The sequence below is a fragment of the Eubalaena glacialis genome, chromosome 4 (assembly GCF_028564815.1).
Source record: "Eubalaena glacialis isolate mEubGla1 chromosome 4, mEubGla1.1.hap2.+ XY, whole genome shotgun sequence".
NCBI lineage: Eukaryota > Metazoa > Chordata > Mammalia > Artiodactyla > Balaenidae > Eubalaena > Eubalaena glacialis.
Window position 1 is genome coordinate 133512916 of NC_083719.1, and position 23239 is coordinate 133536154.

General features: G+C 40.1%; 1 protein-coding gene across 1 annotated transcript in view; it reads left to right on the plus strand.

Moving 5' to 3' along the window:
• Positions 1–23239, plus strand: part of SGCD (sarcoglycan delta) — a 407112-nt gene that overhangs the window by 276806 nt on the left and 107067 nt on the right. Inside the window, exon 6 of the mRNA XM_061188369.1 lies at positions 22028–22100. Coding sequence (XP_061044352.1) covers positions 22028–22100 — 73 coding nt within the window. The remainder of the gene's footprint in view (positions 1–22027; positions 22101–23239) is intronic.

The window sequence follows — 23239 nt, forward strand, 5'->3', positions numbered from 1 at the left end:
CTGCTTTACCAGATAGTCATGTTGGGAATTAAATAAGACCGACATGTAAAGCTTACCACAGTTCCTCAGATATACTAAGTTCTCAATAAATTGACTATATTTTATCATTTTAAACATTAATATCCTCTCTCAAAACCTCAGTTTCCTCATCTGCAGATGGAGATGACAACAGTACCTAACTTGTGGGCTGTTACAATGATTGAACAACGTAATATATTAAATGTGCCTGGATTCAGGTTAGAGTCAATCATTGTTCTTGTTAGAACCTTGAATGTTTCCTATAAGCCAACAGTTAAATATTTAAAATACTCGTGCAAAATAATATTTAAAAAAGAAAAATTCTAACTGCCCAACAACATATCAACCGGCATAGACTTCAGCAGTAAAAGCCAAAGTAATGCTGATAAAAAAAGAATTCTAGCAAAGAAACTCAGGAATGGTACTCTCTGCCTAGCGAGTCCACATAATGCAAAAAATTGGGCCAAACATGATATCATAAGGGATCCAAGGATAGCTGAAAACATTTGGGGCATAAGAAGGAGAGAGTAAAAAGGAAGAGAGCGGTAGGACCACAGAAGAGTGAGTTCATGCTTTGGAAGAATATTTTCGCAAGGTTATCCAGCCACCTATAGAGGCAAGAAGTCCACTGGGAAAATCAGTAAGGCCAGAATCATAAAGTTCTTTTCTGCATTTTGGGCATATCTTCAAATATAAACAAGCTGATTGGCCCATATAAGTAAACCGTCACTGTTTATTTCTTAAATTCCAAGGGATGATGAGAGAACAGCTGCAAGAATGCAAAGATATAAGAATCTAGGCCAGGACTCTTTTCCTGTAAAGGGCCAGATAGCAAATATTTTAGGTTTGTGGACCATGGGATCCCTGTCACAGCTATTTAACTCTGCCATTGTAGTGGGTGAAATCTGATAACAAATACAAATGCCAAAGACTGAAAAATCTGTCTGTAGACTGAAAGGTATGGAAGCTTTATCTTGTTCAACACGGAATCTCAGCAGTTTTGCCGTTCCTCATACACAATAAATGGTGGACGGATGGACCAATGGATGGTCCAACCCACAAATGGACAGGCAACTTGACTGTGGCAGTGGCTTTATGTCTGTTTCTAAACAAGAGTATCGTCATCATCACAGTTAACATTTATTGCATTCTTACTGTGCGCCAGGCCCTGTTCTGAGTGCTATACCTGTGTTAATTCATTGAAGCTCTACAACAATCTGGGAGGTAGATATTATCATAGCCATCAGGTACTGTAGTATGATATAGTCCTGGGCTTGTCAGATGCTTGACCTTAAATGAGTCACTTATGTTCATCTCCTCTGTTCCTTTCATATGGGTTTTTATAAGAATTTAAAAGTATATGTGAAAATCCCCATAAAGTGATATTCAGGGATTAGGTCATTGTTGTTTCAATCCAGCTCTGGTATGTATGAACAGGCTGAGATGGTGCAGGATAGGAAGGCTTGACCCTAGGTGTGTATTGGCCTAGTTGGCTGAGGACAAATTGGAAAATAGGGCAAATTGTTGGGTCTGTAGATATTATTACTATTGCTCACCATTATTATTTCTGGTACCTAGGACATTGCCTAGCCCACATCAGGCACTAAATAAATATTGACTGAAGGAAGAAATGAAGGTATAAACAAACAGAGGAAAATAGAAAAGAAAAATTCACCTGCACCAGCCCAAAAAGGGCACTGTGTCCATAAGATATTCCGGGTGTTAATAGGTTCTCCCAGAGACTGGGATATAGATCATAATATAAAATGATGGGAAATGTCTGATCTATTTACTATTGCCTTGAAAGCTGAAATATTTTCATAATGCATCAGAAAGGCATTTTTCAGGACAACTTGGTAATTCATCTTTATTTCCTTGTGTATGCAGTGCATTCCATTTAAAAAGAGATACTAATGTATTTACTTTAAAGCATATAGATTTACAGCCTGGGATAAAATATATTCATAGGTAGTATACCTTAATACTGTTTAGGTAAAAGGAAGAATCAGCTGGCATCAGATTAGTATTGATTAACTGTCATTTGATTGACAAAGCAGTGCACAATACACTTAGCAAATACCCAAATCGAGCTATAAAGCTCTACAGATTTGGGTTTTGACACTTGCTTTATTTTTTTTTCCTTTCTTCTTTAAAAGAAACTCAGTTGAACATCCAAGAATATACTGTTTGGCACTGACTAATTTAGACCTCATAGACACTGTTTTTTATCTTACTGTGTGACATTGGCACTGTTTATAGGAGTAGAGGAAGAAGCTACAAAAAACTCACAAAATGCACTGGCTCCTGGCTTGTTAAATAGAGAGAGATGCTAAATGCCCTCAAAGGCATCTTACACCAAGTCACACCAGAAGGACACTTTCGAGCATACTGGCTTTCACAACTCTTGTCTGGTAGTGAAAATTGACTGGCTTTATTGCCCTGTGGATTTCCATTTTGTATTGAGCAGGTGTTTGAAGTGGAGTCGTACAGGAATAATGATCTCTCTCCAAAGACAGACTTGTTTGTGGGCTCCAGAGAATAGTTCTTCTCCTTGCTTTAATGATGTGGCTTGTTAGGGACAGTCATGACATTGACTCCCCCACCCCACGAGGAAAATTACACATTATTCAGGGTGCTTCCAATTGTAAGTGACAGAAAACAAAATTAATCAGGCTTAAAATATATATTTTTTAAAAATACAAAAGATGGGAATGTGCTCACTCAGTAGATAGTTAAAAATTTCAGGTAAGCCAGACTCTGGTGCTTTTAACATCTCTCCCCCTGCACAGGTTTCGTTCAGGCAACTCCTTAGTGGACATCATCTCAGAAAGAAAGAGAAGGGAACACCGTTGTCTAGGCAGCCATAGCAACCCTTGAAAAGAACTGATTGGCCCTACTTAGGTCACATGCTCTTAGAGCAAACTCTCTTTCTGGGGAATCAGATGTTCTGATTGGTCAGCCTGGATCACGTTCCCTTCTGTATGTTTGGAGGTGGTGGGGAGGGACATGTGATTATCAGCCCTAGCTGGTTTCCCCAAAGCAAATAATTGCTCTAATATCAAAAGGAGAGTGAGGGAATGTTAAACAGAGTAAGACATTGTCACCATTCAACTCTTCCCTTGCTCATTGGCACATGTGGTGTCTTCTTTTGAAGTTCTTTCTCCAGACTTTGTTTCTTGCTAAGTCTTGAAGATTTGCAGTGATGGACACAGTTGAAGAAGAAACTTCATTTCTTTTACTGCCCTTTTTTCCATAGTTATATTCCCTAATCCAAGTTGAATACCAATCCAGGTTTTGATACCTGTTATGAAACACTGGAGGCAAAGGGAAATGGGAACTCAAGACTATTATAGTTGCTATGGCTTGGGTTTAATGTCAAAAAGTAAAGGAAATGGGAAACCTCCACTTCCATTTACTGAAGAACTGCCTACTCAGTTGTATTTTCTCTTTGAAGATGCTAAGCTCACTTAAGGCTGCTTATCCACATTCCGTCAAGTATTATGAAATCAGCAGGGAAGCTTCTAGAATGCAGGTGTTCCCTCTGCCCCTGGGGCCACATGACTTCTTTTTTCTCTGCTCTGCTTTGTCACATTTTCTCATTGAGATGCTACTTCTTGTGTACCTTTCAACATGACTGCCAGCCCCAAATCTATGTCTGATGGTTAAAAATGTGAGCTGGGAGACTAGTTTGTTTGAGTTCTTCTCCCAGCTCTATTACTAAGTAGCTTTGTAACAGTGCATAAGTTATTACTGAACCTGCCTGTATTTCCCAACTCATAGGATTGCCGGGAAGATGAAAAAGACTGTGTCCATAAAAGCACTTAGCATGATTCTCAATTCTCAGTAAATGTTGGTTGTCATTGTCTTGTGTCTGTCACTCACCGACATTGCCCTCTTTGTTGCTTAGTTTCAGTTCTCAAGCTAACATCTGACTAGCCAGGTGTAGCCAGGTAGCATTTCGAAGAGGACCACCTAGATGACCCTTCCGCAGAGAAGTGGCTATGAGTAGGATGTGCCTAACTGAACATTACTACTCTGGGGTGGTCTGTTCCTGGAGGAGGAGATTTGGGGAGTATGACTCTTAATCACCAAACTCACGATGGAAGGCATAACAGGTTCAGCAAGGAGTTAAAAACATGGGCTCTGCAGCCAGATTTGTCTGAATTCAGATTCTGGTTGCCACACTCACCCTCTGCGAACCCTTTCTGCACTTCAGTTTTGTCATCTAAAAATAGGGAGGTGACATCGTGTACCTCATAGGGGTACAGTGAGAATTAAATGAGTTAATCCAAGTGAAGTGCTTGGAAAAGTGCCTGGCAAGGAGTAAGCACTTAATAGATGTCAGCTCTTGATATGACTTTTCTTCTCTAAACATGACTCTGAACTCCTGCAATAGTCTGGTAGGAAATTCCATCTCTGTCATTACTGGGTTGCTCAGGAGTTGAAGAAGCATATATGGTATCAAGAAAATATGGGCAAGCCTACTAATCCTTGGTCCACTAAGCTCACCTCTGATATTTTCATTTTCCTGGCCTGTGTAGTCATTGAAAGTATGTCGACTCTCTACTTTCATGCCATAGAGAAAGTCGAGGAATCTTTGCTGAGGCTCTGGGCTCCTGTGCAGGGGGTCCTGCCTTCAAGGGACGTGACCCCGCTGTCCCTTCTGAGAGTGTGCCACCTCCCTAGGGGTGACTCTGGCCTTCAAAGGACCTTAGATCTCTCAGTTCTTATAAATCAGGGGCAAAATCTGCCTCCCCCCCTTGGCTTCCTTCGAAGGCATTCCTCTCTTTTCCCCCCACTGTAGGAGAGCCAGCACACTCTTACTAAGTTTAGGCCTATGCAAAAGGCAGGAATAGCTGCTGACTTAAGGCAGCTCTGCCTTTGACCCACTGAAAACCTTCCATCATGAAACTCAAATTCATTTTGCTAAGTTAAAGCCAAACCCCAAACTCTCTACTGAATAATTCCGTTAATATGACATCCTAAAAAAGGTACCACTGCAGGGCCCAAGAACAGTGGAAGCCAGGCATTAGGGCTTGAGAGAGAGATTGCCTCCAAAAAGGGAGCCCAAAGGGATTTAGAGTGAGGAGATTGTGCTGTATTTGCGTATGGTGGTAGATACAGGACTCTATGTATTTGTCGAAACTCATGAAACTATATACCACAAAGAGTACATTTTACTTTGTGGAAACAAACAGCAAAGCTATGCAAAGGGCCTGGCTATCTGCTTGAAATGTAGGGAAGACAAAAATATGGGGATAGCAGACATAAATCAATACTTTAAAAAAATTATCAAGCCTCAGACAAAGCTAAAGAGGTGGGTTAAGCCTGATCACATCATGTTAAAAAGTTGGGGGGCTTCCCTGGTGGCACAGTGGTTGATAGTCTGCCTGCCGGTGCGGGAGACGCGGGTTCGAGCCCTGGTCTGGGAGGATCCCGCATACCGTGGAGCAACTAGGCCCGTGAGCCACGGTTGCTGAGCCTGCGCGTCTGGAGCCTGTGCTCCGCAACAGGAGAGGCTGCGATAGTGAGAGGCCCGCGCACCGCGATGAGGAGTGGCCCCCACTTGCCACAACTAGAGACAGCCCTCGCACAGAAACGAAGACCCAACACAGCCAAAAATAAATAAATAAATAAACAAACAAACAAACAAACAAACTTACTTTAAAAAAAAAATTGGGCTTCCTGTTGTAGGAAACGGGAGCTCATTACAGGGTGTAAACCAGACAAGAAACCTGCCACAGGTGGGCTCTGGGAAGTTGCACTGAATGCAGTAAATTGGAGAGGTTACAAGAGAGAGCCAATAGAAAGAAGAGCTAGTAGCAGCCTGTCCCACTGAGACCATGTAGCCATTTCCTTTGCTGGACAAAAAACTGTAAGGCTATCACAGTATAGTATAGCTGATACTGACCAGCTCATACCTCTTTCCTCCAAAAGCTTCTTTTTCATTCTGCAGCTTTTCCTGCTTAAGTGAAATTAAATTCAAAACCTTTAAATTTTTTGTAGCCACTTATCTAGAAAAGCCAAAGACTCTCAGGACATTGTTCTTGACTTTAAGTAGCTGACATTAGAATGAGGGCAAAACACACTCAATGAACCATCTCACAAGATAGAGGGAAATGAGTGCTCAACCCAGATATCAGGTGTGCATTATGGAAGCACAAAAGAAGGAGCAATTAGTGATAACTGAGAGGGGACCGGGGAAAGCTTCATCATGGAGATGGCATCTGAGCTGCGTCTTAAAGGGTGTGATACACTGAAAAGGAAAGAAAAGTACTTTCTGGCTGAGAACATCATGAGCGAAGGCAAGGGAATGGGAGAATGCAACCCCACCCAGCAATCCATGAAAAGATACTTCAGTATAGTATGAAGGTACTGTAACAGTGGTTTCCAACTTTTGGTCCTTTGGTTTACAGCAAAAAAAAGATCTAGGTGAAGAGTCTGACCCTCTCAAAAGGTCAGTTTGCTTCTCCCTCATCGGTCTTGGGTAAAATAGTATTGAACCTTAGACAGGGGTGAGTAACAGGATTCTCATAAGGTGGCTCAAACAAATAATAAGTAGGGACTTGACAGTTGCTGGTAGCTTAGTGGTCTGGGGCAACATATCTGAAATTCTATTTGGTCTTCGTCTCACGGGAGGGAGATGGCTCTTACAACTCCAGATATGATGTTGATATTCAGGTAGAAAGAAGAGTGGAACCAGCTGCATCTGTACCTTCCTATTAGGACAGTAAAAGCTTGCCCAATACCCCACCCTAGTAGACTTCTACTACATCTCATTAGACAAAATTGCATCATGGCCACCCCTAGCTTCAAGGGAGTCTGGGAAAGTGATTATTTAGCTGGGCATTTTGCTTTCATGAAATACTGGTATTTTGTTGGCAGGGGAAAACGGGTGTTGATAAAGTAACACGCTGGCCGTACTAGTGATAAAGTCAGTGGATGGGTTAAAGTCACGCGGTCAAAATTACCATGTGAGTCACCTGTATAGTGTGTCCATTTTGAGGCTTGCTTTCATAGTAAGATTGTATTCTGACGTCTAATCAGTCAAATGTTTTAATGCTTTCAGATGTTCAGCACTTTCATTAAGATTTCAACTTCCTGGTTTTGCTTTTCAAGTCATCATCCTCTTCATCACCTGAAAATGACTCTATAAGTTTCTCCAGTTATTTTTTAGACAGTGTTTCTTCATCGTCCTCAGTTAGTGTTTCAATTTCCTTCTCCATAGGAAAGCATCACCCCCAACCCACTTGGCAACAGGAACAAAGTGTTCTACTTCTTTTTCAATGACCAGGAAACCCTTAAAATCATGTACATGTTGTTTTCTTAGGTCTCACAGGCATCCATTGACTCTCTGAGTCGTGATTGGTCTCACACTGTGAGAGACACTTGAGAACTGAGATCTGGACAGAGGAAGCAGTGTGTTCAAGTCTCCCTTCTTACCCTTACTTCCAAGTAGAAGGGCAGGCTTTCCTTAACTTGGTCACACAGTTCATATCCGTTCTCTCCTTTCTCCCCTCACTGTTGGCCTGATTGTGGCTACCGGTCCCACAGAGACCTGGAGGTGACTGTGAGTGGAATGCCACATTCATCCCATTCATGGGACACACAGTACGTCATTTCTGAGAGCCAAGGAGTCTCTCTTATGCCCAGCTCTGCGTTTCATGTCAAGAAGGCTTCTCAGCCTGTTGCTGATGCTCTGTTGTTCATGTACTGTCCTAACTCAGAGGTTGCTTTATTCTGGTGTTCCATCAATGTAATACAAAACCAGTGAGTTGAGATTATTTGTTTTATTGTGTGGTTTTATTTACTATCAAAAATAATGTAGTCATAAGAAACTGAAATGAGGTTGCTTGCTGCTTGGATGCTCCCTTTTATTTTTTCCAGTTTTGGCTTAATGATACACCAAGCATGAGTTCTGGTCTGTTGGTTTCTAGAGTAGAGTTTGTATAATTAAACTACTTGTCTCTTCATATCTTGCCAGAATATTTTTGTACATGAATCTTAAATTGCTCTGCGGGTTCACATTCTACACAATTATTTAAAGTGTGCACCTTGATGGTATGGTCGGTTCAATTACACTGTTAGAATACTTGAAAGGAAACATGTCTTATTTTCTTCTTCTCCATTGTTAAGATTCAAATTATTCAAAGATTTTTTTTGTCATTCTGGTCTTCTATCATTGTCATTGACATCATCTTTTCTCATACATAATAGATAGATAGATAGATAGATAGATAGATAGATAGATAGATAGATAGATAGATAAATCTGCCATTGAGCAGACTGGTGCCCCTATCAATTTTGGTTACTAACCATAGCTGGGTCTTCAATATCTAATATCCAATATCTAATACTCAACTGTCTTACTATACTTCTCTTGTCACCAAGTGGGAACTCTTGCTATAACCATTTCTCCACATCCCACTTTCTCCTCTGCCCACGAGTCCACCTCCAGCTCTTCATAGAATGGCTCCTATGATGTAAATGACCTCCATGTTGCTAGATTCCATGGACATTTTAATTCCTCTTCTTAACTCTAAGTACCAATTAAGCACGTACATAACTCCTCCCACCTTCTTGGAATACTTGTCACTCCTGACTTCCTATGTTACACCATTTCTGGTCTTCTTTCTGTCTCTCTAGCCACTTCTTTTCAGTTTCCTTTGATGGCTCATCCTCCCATACCCAAACTTTAAATGTTGGAATCCCTTAAAATTCTGACCTTGGCTGTCTGTTGATATCACTGTAACCATTTCTTGGATAATTTCACATATTCTCTTGGTTTCCATGATCATCTGTATCCCAATGATTTTAAGTTTATATACCAGTGGTTTAGAACTCTACCTTGAGCAATATACCTGTACATCCAGTTGCCTCCATAAGCATCTTAATCTGGGAACTCCATAGATACCTTAAATTCAACAGAGCCAAAATTAAACTTGTCCCCCACACCCCTGCAACCAAAACCTGGACATCTCTTACTCATCCACCCCTCATATCACTAAGTTCTTTTAATTCTACCACCTCAATCACTCTCACGTTCATCCTTCCCATTTTTTTTCACTGTAAGTTCTTTAGTCTAGGCCATCATCATTTCTCACATGACCTACTGAAATAGCCATCTAACTGATTTCTATGCATTTGCTCTCGACCTCCTATAATGCATTCTACACAGTATACTGGCATACCTTGGAGATAGTATGGGTTCAGTTCCAAACCACCACAATAAAGCGAATCTTGCTATAAAGCAAGTCACACGAATTTTTTTGTTTCCCAGTGCATATAAAAGTTATGTTTACAGGACATTGTAGTCTTTTAAGTGTGCAATAGCATTACTATGTCAACAAAAAACAGTATACTTACCTAAATTTAAAAAATACTTTATTGCTAAAAAAAAATGCTGACCATCATCTGAGCCTTCATTGAGTCGTAATCTTTCTCCTGATAGTAGCCATCAACATTGAGGCAAGACCCTCTGACTCATCGAGGTGGTGGTGGCTGAAGGCTGGCATGGCTGAGGCAATTTCTTAAAATAAGACAACAATGAAGTGTGCCTCATCAGTGGACTCTTCCTTTCATGAAGGATTTCTCTGTAGCATGCAGTGCTGTTTGATAGCATGTTATCCACAGTAGAACTTTTTCAAAATTGGGGTCAATCCTCTAAAATCCTGCCACTGCTTTATGAACTAAGTTTATGTAATATTCTAAATCCTCTGTTGTCATTTCAACCATCTTCACAGCATCTTCACCAGGAGCAGATCCCATCTCAAGAAACCACTTTCTTTGCTCATCCATAAGAAGCAACTCCTCATCCATTAAAGTTTTATCATGAGATTGCAGCAATTCAGTCACGTCTTCCAGCTCCACTTCTAATTCTGGTTCTCTTAATATTTCCTCTACATCTGCAGTGACTCCCTCCACTGAAGTCTTGAACCCTTCATCCATGAGAGTTAGAATCAACTTCTTCCAAATTCCTGTTAATACTGATATTTTGACCTCTTCCCATGAACCATGAATGTTCTTAATGGCATCTAAAATGGTAAATTATTTCCAGAGGTTTTCAGTTTACCTTGCTGAGATCCATCAGAGGAATCACTATCTATGGCAGCTATAGTCTTATGAAATGTATTTCTTAAGTGATAAGACTTGAAAGTCGAAATTACTCCTTGTTCCAGGGGCCACAGAAGGGATGTTGTGTTAGCAGGCATGAAAACAAGATAAATCTCATTGTACATCTTCATCAGAGCTCTTGGGTGACCAGGTGCATTGTCAATAAGCAGTAATATTTTGAAAGGAATATTGTTTTCTGAGGAGTAAGTCTCACCAGTGAACTTAAAATATTCAGTACACCATGTTGTAAACAGATATACTGTCATCCAGGCTTTGTTGTTCCATTTATAGAACACAGGCAGAGTAGATTTAGCATAATTCTTAAGAGCCCCAAAATTTTAAGAATGAGAAATGAGCAATGGCTTCAGCTTAAAGTCACCAGCTGCATTAACCCCTAAGAGAGTCAGCCTGTCCTTTAAGCTTTGAAGTCAGGCGTTGACTTCTCCTCTCTAGCTGTGAAAGTCCTAGATAGCATCTTCCAATATAAGGCTGTTTCATTTACACTGAAAATCTGTCATCTAATGTAGCCACCTTCATGAATTATCTTAGCTAGATCTTCTGGATAACTTGCTGCAGTTTCTACATCAGCACTTGCTGCTTCACCTTGCACTTCTATGTTGTGGAGATGGCTTCTTTCCTTAAACCTCATGAACCAACCTCTGCTAGCTTCAAACTTTTCTTCTCCAACTTCATCACCTCTCTCAGCCTTCATAGAATTGAAGAGAATTAGGGCCTTGCTCTGGAATAGTCTTTGGTTTAAGGGAATGTTGTGACTGCTTTGGTCTTCTCTCCAGAACACTAGAACTTTCTCCATATCAGCAATAAGGCTGTTTAACTTTCTTATCATTCGCGTGTTCACTAGAGTAACATTTTTAATTTCCTTCAATAATTTTTCCCTTGCATTCACAACTTGGCTAACTGTTTGACACAAGAGGCCCAGCTTTCAGCCTGTCTTGGCTTTTGACTTGCCTTCCTCACTAAGCTTAATCATTTCTAGCTTTTGATTTAAAGTAAGAGATGTGCGACTCTTCCTTTCACTTAAACCCTTAGAGGCCATTGTGGGGCTATTAACTGGCCTAATTTCAATACTTTTGTGTCTCAGGAATTAGGGAGGCCCAAGGAGAGAGAGAGACAAGGGAACAGCCGGTCGGTGGAGCAGTCAGAACACACATGACATTTAACAATTTAGTTCGCCATCTTATATGGGCATGGTTTGTGGAGCTCCTAAACATTGATAATAGTAACATCAAAAATCACTGAACACGGATCACCATAACAAACATAATAATAATGAAAAAGTGAGGGATGTTGTGAGAATTACCAAAATGTGACGCAGAGACACGAAGTGAGCAAATGCCGTTAGACAAACGGCACCAACAATAGACTTGCTCGACAGAGGGCAGCTACAAACCTTCAATTTGTGGAAAACGTAATATCGGTGAAGCTCAATACAGTAAAGCACGATAAAACGAGGTATGCCTGTAGTCAGGCCCTATAGCTATTGGAATTACAGACACTCAACAAGCAGTGGCTTAAACAAATCAGAAGTTTATTTTTATTACGTAATAATAATTCTGGATGTAGGCTGTCCAGAGCTGTCACAGCAGGTCAGCGACAGCAGAAAGCGACCAGATTCCTTCTATCTAACAGTATCTTAGATAGAATATCAGCTATCCAACTGTGAAAACTCCTCTGAAATTTTAACACGGCCTACATGCCCTACATGACCTTGCCCCTCGCCCTCACCAATCTCCTTTTACGACCGTCTTGCTCCGCCCACTCAGGCTACGCTGATGTTATCATTATTCCTTGAAAGCCGCATCCTCCCTCTTGTCTCCGGGCCTTCGTACGTGTCCTCCTTCCAGATGTGCTCTGTCCACCCGCCTCCACCTCAGCTGTCTCTCTGCCTGCCTAATTCCTCTTCCTTCTTCGTTTCCCCAGGAAGCCTTCGCAGATCCTTCCATACTATGGCAAGCCTCCCACTCAATGTTCCGTCAGCTCCCTTTCCTACTTCCGAGTATTTACATCAGTGTTCCTCACCCTTTTTTCCAGTATCACTCTTCTAAGGAATCATTTCAGTCCTTTTTCTCCCTAATTGCACCCATCCAATGGAATTTTAGTGTCGTAGATACTGTATATCTATTTATGTATATTTGTGCTTTATACATGAATGGATTAAGATTTATTCTGCCCTCCAGGACCAATTTTTGTACCTTTGGGGGCTACATTACCCTCATTGAGAATGCATGGTTTATGATAATTTTTATCAAAAATCAATTTAAATTTGTTCTCAAATATCTTTCTGCCTAGCTATAATAAACCTACATAAGGGCAGAGATCAGAGTTTCAAACTGAATATTGCCTTAGCATTGTGCCATGCACATAGTAAAATATTGTTTTTTTGTTAAATATTTTATAGACAACAAATATTCTAACACTTGGAATGGCTGTAGATTTTATGTTTTTTGATCCCTTAAGGAAGAAAGTCTGAACCTGTTTTCCCCACCAACCCATTTATGGAGTAGGCCCTCCATAAATATTTGTTGAATGAATTATCTGTACTTTGAGGTTAGGCAAATCTGTCCTAGTTCCTAAAAAGAAAATATTTCATACGTATCCTAGAAACAACTTGTAATGACTACAAATGTTTTGCGTTAACAGTTTATTAAATGCCACCAGCAGCCAGGGAGACACAAGGGGATTAAGTTACTTCAAGTGACTTTTTCCAATCAAAGTTACTGTCTTGCATCTGTCTGTTGCTCATGTGTGGGGATGGCTTTCAGAAATTGACAGCCCCCTTCAAAGTGGTTAATCCTGAAATGAGTGGAACCTCTGCAACCTCACTGATTACTCAGTTCACTTTAAACTGTTGACTTAACATAACCCAACTCCCTCCTTGAAAAGAATTTTTCACTGCATAAGAGTATTAAGAGAAAGTCAAAAGTTCACATTAGGAATTAAATCCAAAAGCACTGTTTCTGTGGAAAATTCTGAGGAATTTTCTGTGATCATTTCTCTCACAATTCACTTATACCTATCTTGGATAATGTGCTGTAGATGAGATTAGTTTTCAGGAAAATGGGTCTCACTCAGATATCATAGAATGTTTAAGTATCAAAGTGTAACCATGTCAGGAGCCTAGACTTACAGAGGCAAAAATCATTACCTCATGTACTTTAGAAAGATTTTAAGCAATAGAAGACATATGAACTGTGTTCAGCTGAAACATTGGAGTAACCAGAAAATTATCTTTCACAGAAGACAATGTTCATTATTCAAAGAATTATTACATTATTCATAGTGTTTTTTAAAAATGCTTGTAAACACTGTGAGAGACTTAAAAATTTTCTGTCATGTTGCCTGTACCTTCACAGGAAAAATATAGCTGGATTCATAGCGGCTTCTGGTATTAAGTAAAGGCAATTTCAACTGAAATTAAAATATCAAATGTCAAAGAAGCTAGATTTTATTGGAGAAGTGTAAGGTTGCCGTGGGCACAGCTGGCTTTGGGTGTTAATCACTTGGCTTTGACCTCAATTTCAGATCTTCCCATGGGCCCTGTGGTCATTCTCTGTCTCCCTCTTGTCCAGCACATCACTAGATCCCATTGGTTTTCCTCTTAACATATTTCCTAACCCACCTGCACTTCTCCGTCCTGGCTGCCAGTTCTTTAGTCCAAGCTGTCATCATGTCTCCTCTGCTTCGCCTCATTTACCTTTGCCCTCTTCAAGTGTCTTTTCCACGATACAGTGTCTCAGACAGCTCAGGCTGCTGTAACAGATAGCACAGACTAGGTAGCTTAAACAACAGACATTTATTTCTCACTCTTCTGGAGACTGGGAGGTCTGAGATCAGGGCACCAGCATGGTTGACTTCTGGTGAAGGTTACAGTTGGAGCATGTGACTTTTAGGGGGACACAAATATGCAGACCATAACATGCAGCCACAGTAATCTTTGAAAAATGCCAGTTTGCTCGAGTCTGCTTAATACCCTCACTGTGGGACTTCCCTGGGAGTCCAGTGGGTAAGACTCTGTTCTTCCACTGCAGGGGGCGTGGGTTTGATCCCTGGTGAGGGAACTAAGATCCCGCACGCCGTGTGGCACGGCCAAAAAAGAAAAAAACCTTCACCGTCGCTCTGCATTACCTGGGCCAACCCACCTCTCCAGTCTCATCCCACACTGCTTGCCCTTGCTAAATATGGTCTGGCCACACCAATCTTCTTTACTGACCTCAGCTTCCCAACCCTGCCACCTTTGCATAATCTCTTCTACCGTTCCTTCCCCCTCTTAACTAGGTTGTTCCTAATCACTTAACAAATATCAGCAAAACTTCACTTTTTCAGGGAAACATACCTGACAGACCAATCTATGACCCCAAGTTTTATACTTTCAAAGACATGTTTGATTTTCCTTTCAAGTCCATATCACCATTTGTCACTATTGTATGTTATTTCTGAGTTTACTTAATTACTGATTCTTTGAACTAGCCAGTGTACCCTACTGGAGAGTACTACAGTCTACTGGTCTATAAGCTCCATGTCTCTCTGGTTCACCTCTACAGTCCCCTGCTCAATACGTATTTGTTAAATACATTTAACTTTGGGTTTATCAAACCTACCATGCTCCTCTCCTGGTCCATTAGGTTCATCCAACCAGGTTATCTGGAGGTTCCTAAAACATCAGGGCTGGAGGTGGCCTCATGGACCATCTAATCCCCACCCCCACTTTGTACAACAAATGGGGAAATAAGACCTGAGGGCAAATGGCCAACAGTCAGCTATAAGCTTATGCAAAATCAGCGCTAAAAATCAGGTCTTTGGTTTCCTAGTTCTCTGATATTTCAGGAAATTGAATCATTCTTTCTCCCATTTTCTTTTCTTTAACATCTTTGTTGAAGTATAATTGCTTTACATTGTTGTGTTAGTTTCTGCTGTATAAGAAAGTGAATCAGCTATACGTATACGTATATCCCCACATCCCCTCCCTCTTGCGTCTCCCTCCCACCCTCCCCATCCCACCCCTCTAGGTGGTCACAAAGCACCAAGCTGATCTCCCTGTGCTATGCGGCTGCTTCCCACTAGCTATCTGTTTTACATTTGGTAGTGTATATATGTCAATGCTATTCTCTCACTTCGTCCCAGCTTACCCTTCCCCCTCCTTGTGTCCTCAAGTCCATTCTCTACATCTGCGTCTTTATTCCTGTCCTGCCGCTAGGTTCTTCAGAACCAATTTTTTTTTTTTAGATTCCATATATATGTGTTAGCATACAGTATTTGTTTTTCTCTTTCTGACTTACTTCACTCTATATGACAAACTCTAGGTCCATCCACCTCACTACAAATAACTCAATTTCGTTTCTTTTTATGGCAGAGTAATATTCCATTGTATATATGTGCCACATCTTCTTTATCCATTCATCTGTTGATGGGCACTTAGGTTGCTTCTATGTGCTTCCTTCTCCCATTTTCTTATCACCATTTTTTAGATTGACATCCTTTGTCTGTTTTATAATCTAATATTGGTATGAAAATAGAACCTTATCAAGTAAAATATGGTTGTTATTAAGGACTGTCATTCAGGATATATCTACCCAAGCAACAGGAATTGGAAAACTTAGAACGTTGACTTCAAACAGTGGTCATCAGATATTTTAACTCACATATGGAACCTGTTAAACATTTTAGCTCCATGGTTTTAACCCAAAGATGATTTTTAGTCTATTTTCATTTATATAAAAGCATTAATCATAATTATGCCCATGTTAAAGAATGTATGTCTAGAAAGAATTTACCAGAGCAAACTCCATTAAGCTAGTTTAATTCCTTCATCAATTTTCTAAACAGTACTCTTAAACCATGTCTGCCCTTTTTAAAAGCTTTTCTTGAAATTAGTGTCTGTAAGAGTAGTTCTTTTCTGTGTACAACAAAGATTTGATTTATCATAAATTTCTTAAACTCCAGTGTTACTAATTATAACTTCTATCATGGTAATTTTTTCTTTTGTGTCTTATGTTTCTCTCAAGTCCAATTTTCCTGTATCATAATTTGCAGATCTAAATTTTTCTTCCAGTATTTAGTCCATGGCTATTTTCAACAGGTACAGATTTAGGCACTTTAATGTTTCTTATTTTTATACAATTGAATTTCCCCAGATCAATAAAGAGTTACAAACCAGGTTTTTGGGTTTTTTAGTTATTCTCATCTACAGTAAATTTTGTTCTTCACCATTTTTTCTCTTATGAGGTTTATTTTCTGGTGATTATTTCTACCAGTTAATTGTAGTTTGAACTGGACAAACGTCTGTCTGCTTTCATTTGCTTCTTCCTTAAACACTGAGAACATTTTTAACATTTTCCTTTGATATCCCAGGGTTGCTCTGTTTTCCTGGTAGGGAATGGAGGTGGCTAAAGATAGTCTTCTGTTTAGATTAGATTGTTACCTTATGAAATTTTAAATTTGAGGAGAAAACACTTTAGCTCTGACGCTTCTCATCCCATCCCTCATTTTACAGTGAAGGAAATCAAGGGCCAGAGAGAGTTATGTGATTTGCCCAACATCACAGAGATAGGACTGGATTTCAGGGCTCTTGACATCCAGGACACTCTGAGGGAAAAGCATGACCAAACTGACCTCTGAACTTGAGCATACTTTCTAGAGAGGAGAAACTGGCTTTTTTGTTACTATGGCAACAAAGTGCATTAGAGATTTTTTTGACGAGTTTACTTCCTACCTGTGCTAGTAGGAAAAAAGAGCCATTGAGCTGATCTTTATGATGATTCAAAACACTTTAGAAAGATCCTGTCACATGCTTTATAAGTTCCTGATTGATTGTGTGGAATTAAGTTACTGGGCAGAGAACCAGCTAATGGAAACACATTGATGAAATCGTTTCTGAGGGACATTAAATGGAACTTAAAATAAAGCTGAAATGGCTTTATGGATTTTTTCACCCAAACTGTTTATGAACATTTATTGCCAGTAAATTAGATCGTGTCAAAAGAAGGAAGCAGTAGGCATGGCTTTAATAGAAACCTTTTTGAAATAATAAAATTGAGAATAATTTATTATCTAAGAATGGATAGAGGATGGGATGGGGGCATTCATCCTGATGGATGATTGTCCACTCTGCAGCTTTTGGAAAAGTGAAAAATGGTGTGGAAATCAGAAATCTGTTAGGACTTGGAAAGAAATGATCTTTTTGAAATGTATTAATATCTCATTTCATTGTACATGGGAATTATTTTTAGAAGAGGAGTGATAGGGGATTTAGCAGGTGTTACTTGAGGCTATAAACATGGGTATTCGTTCATGTTTCATAAAAAGATGAGCAAGTAGAGAGTTACTTAATCTGCTGAATGAGGGTCTAGAGTAGGGTCAAGGGCATCAGTTTCAGAGCTGAAATGCTGGAGTTCAAATCCTGGCTCCCCCTCTTCACTGTGTGACCATAGAAGAATTTCTTGACTTCTCTGAATCTCACATTCCACAACCATAATAACAGAAATTAATAGTCCCTCCCTCACAGGGTTATTCTCATGATCAAATGAAGACGGTTTCAATAGTTTCTACTTTGTAGTAAGTGCTTTTAAAATGTTATTTTTTAAGAGTCATAGAGGACCCAAATAAGAGGAGGAAAGAATAGGGTTCATGAACATTTTAGTACTAGTAGTGGTATTTTATTAATTGTCATTTGATGATTGCTATGTACCAGAGATCTCATTTAGTCTCCAAGATCCCTGGGAGATGAGAGTACTACCCATATCTCTTCTTTTCAGAGAAGGAAACTGAGCGTCAGAGAGATTCATGCCCAAGGTCACTCAGCTACTGAGAGATTTTGATAAGTTCCCCTGAGAAGTCACATGCATGTGTCTGTCCTCCAGTATGTATGGGACATGTGGACCCCTATGGCCGAAGTCCAGCAAAAAAACAATCAAAGGGCATCTGGTTGGACGATGGAAGCTAAAGGAGCATGAGTGTCTTGCCCTTCACTTTCATCCACAACCAGAGCCTGTCAGTTACCCATCTCCTCCACCTGTCAGAGCCCATCCCCTCTGGATTTTGCTCGCTTGCCATTTAATGAGTGCCACATTGGCCTGGCACTGAGAAAACAAGGCACTAGGGCGCTGGGGCTAAATGTGGGTTCTTTAGTCAGATGCCCGGATGTGAATCTCAGCTCTAGTGCCCACTGGCCATAGGACCATGAGCCCCATGTGTCTTTAGCCCCAGTTCTCTTATCTATAGGATAAGCAGGTTCCTTGGTTTGGGAAAGAGAACACAAGCATTCTGATCTTATTCTACTTTAAAGAGATATTTCTATTCAGCCCAAATAGCATTCCTTTATAAGCATACTCCTTTATTTTAGTGGTATAGTTAAAATGCACCCGGGTGTGATTTTAGACATTCATTTAATATGTGAGGTATGAGGAGTTTTATAGCAGTAAATTAGTACTCCCATAAAAGTGGTAGTACTAGTTGAATTGAGTCCAGGAGGAGTCTTGGGAACCTAAAGGCGAATCTGGTTATACTCTGTATAAGACCTTGCCCCTGCCCACACAGAGCTTACTATCTAGTTGAAGAGATAAGATGAATGTCTGCGAGGTAAATCCCAAATGCTGTGTGCTCAGTGCCTAATGAGTGTACGTAGTCATCTTACAAGTACTTGTTGAGTGCCTGCGCTGTGCTAGACAACGAGGATAGGACAGAGAGCAAGACGCACTCCTAGCCAGGAGCACAGCAAATGCGCTTGCAGGTCAGAGAGCTGAGGATCCAAGCTCAGGTGTTCCAAGGAGACCATGTTCTTTCCACAAACACAGATAGTGAGCATCTGTAATGTGCTGGATGACTTTACTGTCACCCTTTTTCCCCCTTGGCCTTGCTTTCAAAGGGTGGCAGAGCTCAGCGCCCCCCGCTGCAGTAGAGCAGTTCCCTCTTGAGCCTAGTAGAGCCAGAAGTGATAAGTAAAGTAGCAGATGAAGTTTTGTCATTGTATCTGACAAATAAAGAAACAGGCTCAGTACAGAGTTTGGATGGGATAAAGAAAATGGCCCGAGCTTTTGAGGTTCATTTTTCATAAGAGCCGGTCACTCCTCATTTTTGGACAACTGGTCTGAATAAGTGTAATCTATGTCCTACTGTGTGCACCTACTTGGTACAGTCACCAAAGTTGCAAAATAGATCTTCTTTGACTTCAAAGATCTTATAAAATGATGGAAAGAGTGGGCATGAGAAAGAGGTGAAACATTAAGTGTTACAGCATTCTAGAAACAATTCAAATAATGAAAGCTGTCCATGGGCCATGCTCATTGCCATGTGGGTGAGTCAAACAATTATGGCTGATTTGGAAAGAGGTAATGCTCTTTCTGTTGCAGCTTTCATGGAATTCTCGGTAGAGGTAGAGGAGATTTGAGCTGACACTAGGGAGTAGAGACAATGTAAATAAACAGAAATAACTCTCCTCTCCTTATTGAGATATATAATTGTTCCTTTAAATATGTAGATATAGATACAGATATTTTTAAATAGAGCTCAAATGGCTAAGAACTAAGCATCTCTAAGAATGTCGAAGAGAAGTCCCTGTTAACTACAGTAGCAGCAGATGGGAGTTGTTCAGTGACAGACAAGATGGCACTGAGAGATGGCTGAGGGCATGGTCTTGGGTTTCACACAGCTTAGAGCCACCTTCCGATGTGTCAGTCACTGTTCTGTGACTTCTGCAAGCCTGTTTTATCCACTTGGCAGCCTCCACAGTGCCTTTGACCTAGGTGCTCCTCAAAGGATCCCAAAAATGTTGGAGAGGGGAAATGGATATTCTGCAAAACCAAATGTAATACATATGTCACAAAAGCTACATTATAATTTGTAATCCACCCCATTCTTACTCAGTTACTGTATCAGTCAGAGTTCTCCAGAGAAACCGAACCAATAAGGTCTATACAGAGAAAGAGATTTATTGTAAGAAACTGGCTCACACAATTATAGAGGCTGAGAAATCCCACACTCAGCTGTCTGTTGAATGGGGACTTAGGAAGGCCAGTGGTGTAATTTAGTCTGAGTCCAAATGCCTGAAAATAAGGGGAGTAAGTGGTGTTGATTCCAGTCTAGGTCTGCAGGCCTGAGAACCAGGACCATGGACAGCAGGAAAAGATCAATGTCCCAGCTCACAGGGTGAGGCAGGAAGGGCGGAATACTTCCTTCCTCCACTTTTTTGTTGTATTCAGGCCCTCATCTGATAGGATGATGCCCACTTACATTGGAGAGGGCAAACTGCTTTATTCAGCACACCTATTCAAATGCTAATCTCATCTGGAAACACCCTCACAGACACATCCAGAAATAATGTTTAGCCAAATATCTGGGCAACTTTTGATCCTGTCAAGTTGACACATACAATTAACCATCACAGTTATCAAGAACACAGTAAAGTTTCAATCACTAGAGCAAAATAAATAATATATACTTAATAAAACAGTGAACATTCTTATGAAATTTACACCAAAAAAATGTATTTAATGGGGCTATGGGTACATTTTGAAATGTACCTGTATATTTGAAATGATGTGATTTGGGATCTTGGAAAGTAAAAGTGTCTACGGGCAGAGAAAGATCTTAAAGGTCCCCACATGGAGTGTCTCTATGCCACCTGGAACTGTCAGTTTTATGGGGTTGTTGCAGGGAATAAATGAGATATATCTATGATGGTATCCAGCAATGTGGTAGTCACTCAAAAATGTTAGCTGAGAAGAATAGTTATTATTCACCAGAATATTCTTTTAGTGACCATATGTTAAGGCAGAAAAAAAATTCTGATTTTACTTGCAGTGGTCTATTACTCTTATCAAAAAAGATTAAATATTTCCATAGTTGCTACAAAAGCCAGGAAATCAATTCATTTTCCTAGAGTCATTAATATGTTGGGATAAACCTGGATTTGGAATAACAGTGGTTAGTAGAGGATTTCTAGACATTATAACAATGCAAGAGGATTCTAGAAATTCACACATGAATGCAAGATATTATTCCATCCCTTCACAGCATCAGAGAAGGACACTGAGCATATAAAAATAAACACCTTTACTTCAGGATACTGCCTGGCTAAGTTTAATTGAAAAACAAATATCCAGTGCAATTGTCTGTGATAAACTGAGGCTTAAATGATTTGAAGACACTTTGGGAGCAGACAAATTAGATAATCACAATCTTTACGGCTGGAAAGGTTCAGCTGATGTTGACAAGTTGTAAAGATAAAAGCTTATAGCAAAGTCAAGAGCTAAATGTCTAGATTGGGTCGGGGATCAATGTTAATACTCAAATTGTAAAAGCACTGAACTTCAAATGATCCCTCATAGTGTTCTAAGTTTTCAAGATTATCGTGTAAAACTCGATTTACTGAAAAACTTGGGCTTAATTGTCCTTAGGCAAATACCTTACAGTCTTACAGTATTCTCTACCATCTAACCCATTTCTTAGATGTTGTATGTGTTATGTGATTTGTGCCCCATGCTGCAGTAACAGAATTTCAGCTGCTGGTTTTCAAAACACTTCCAGTTGGGTGACTGTTAATAGTTTATGAGAGACATGAGTCAGACCATGCCATTTCTAGGCATCTATTTTTTTTATTTTTTTATTTTTTTAAGCCAACATGGAATTTGCCTCATGGCCTCACTCTGATCTCAGCAAGAACACATTCAAAAGAGTTCCTTGTTTTTTCAAAGGCTGTTTGCATGAGTTGATTGAATGCTCTCCTAGCACGGAGACCTGCCCTAGAGCCAGTGGCAGAATAGCTGTGTATTGGGTTGTATAGAGGATTCGCTGCATTTAGCTCCAGTCATTATGCTGACTGTGCCTCCCAGTGACACATCCAACTCTCCAACCTCTGTTTGCTTTTTTCTTTTGTTTACAGGAGCAGAGGGCACAGTGTTCCCTAAATCTATAGAGACACCTAATGTCAGGGCAGATCCCTTCAAGGAACTAAGGTAAACTTCTGAGTATGGTTTGCATTGATTAAGTGGCTGTTTGCTCTCTTTGTGCAACTGGTTGATGATGCATTTTGAATATCTATGATGTAACAGTATCATGAGTATATGAACTGGGAGAGATGAGAAAGGATGTGAAGATAAGCTCCAACTAAGAGAAAATTTTCTCTGAGGACTGAAAGTTGAAAGTTTGGAGGAAGTGGTTGCCAGTCTTGGAGTTGTGAGATTTAGGATTCGTTCATTTGTAGTGTGTATTTCCTGATGTATTTTGTGGTACCAAAATCCTCTCCAGTTAGAGAACTAATCAGTAATTGGTGCTGATCAGCCCAAAGAAAAGTGGTGTTTAAAAGAAGCTGAACTGTAAATACAATACTTTTTTTTTTTCTATCTAACAAGCTCCCCATTTTCTGGAATGATACGGTGCTAGAACTACCTTCTGTGGGTATTCCATGTACTGGTGTTAATCAGATATCCGTAAGCATGCTGCTTTTAGCAGAAAAGGGCTCTGCGATGCCATGTACTTACCACCAACAACTTATGGAAAGCAAAAAGGAACAATAGACATACCGACGGACAAATAGACAGAGATATAGCCAAAAAACCATTCCTGCCACCAAAGAACTATCCCCAGCCCTCTAAATGAAACACATATAAATTGGTATGATGATACAAATATAACTTTAATTTTCACTGTGGAATTAGAGCCATGAAGAATTCAGTGAATATTGGCTTTCTTCATTTCTCACAGTTCTTTTAATTAAGACCAATCATAAATCCTCATAAATAGCCCTGAATAACTCTTGCATAAAGACATCAACTATATGCAAACGCACCTGTATTGCACACGTCATACCTTCTCTTTCACAACCAGTCCCGAGATCTCTGTTTTGCGAAAACAGCAGCAGCCACGTTGGAGCTTGCATTTCCCCAAACAGAAACATGTCCTCAGGAAGTGGAGAATATATCACCTCATTACAAAACCATAGCATTCCTGCCAGGCCTGTAAGTCTTTATGAATATAGGGAAATAAATCGGGCCAAAGGGAGAGGATAATCGGTGGGGAGTGAGAACCTTTTCTTAGCAAAATCCCGTATACAGTGGGCTATATTTTTAAAATTACATACCACACTGTGACGTTT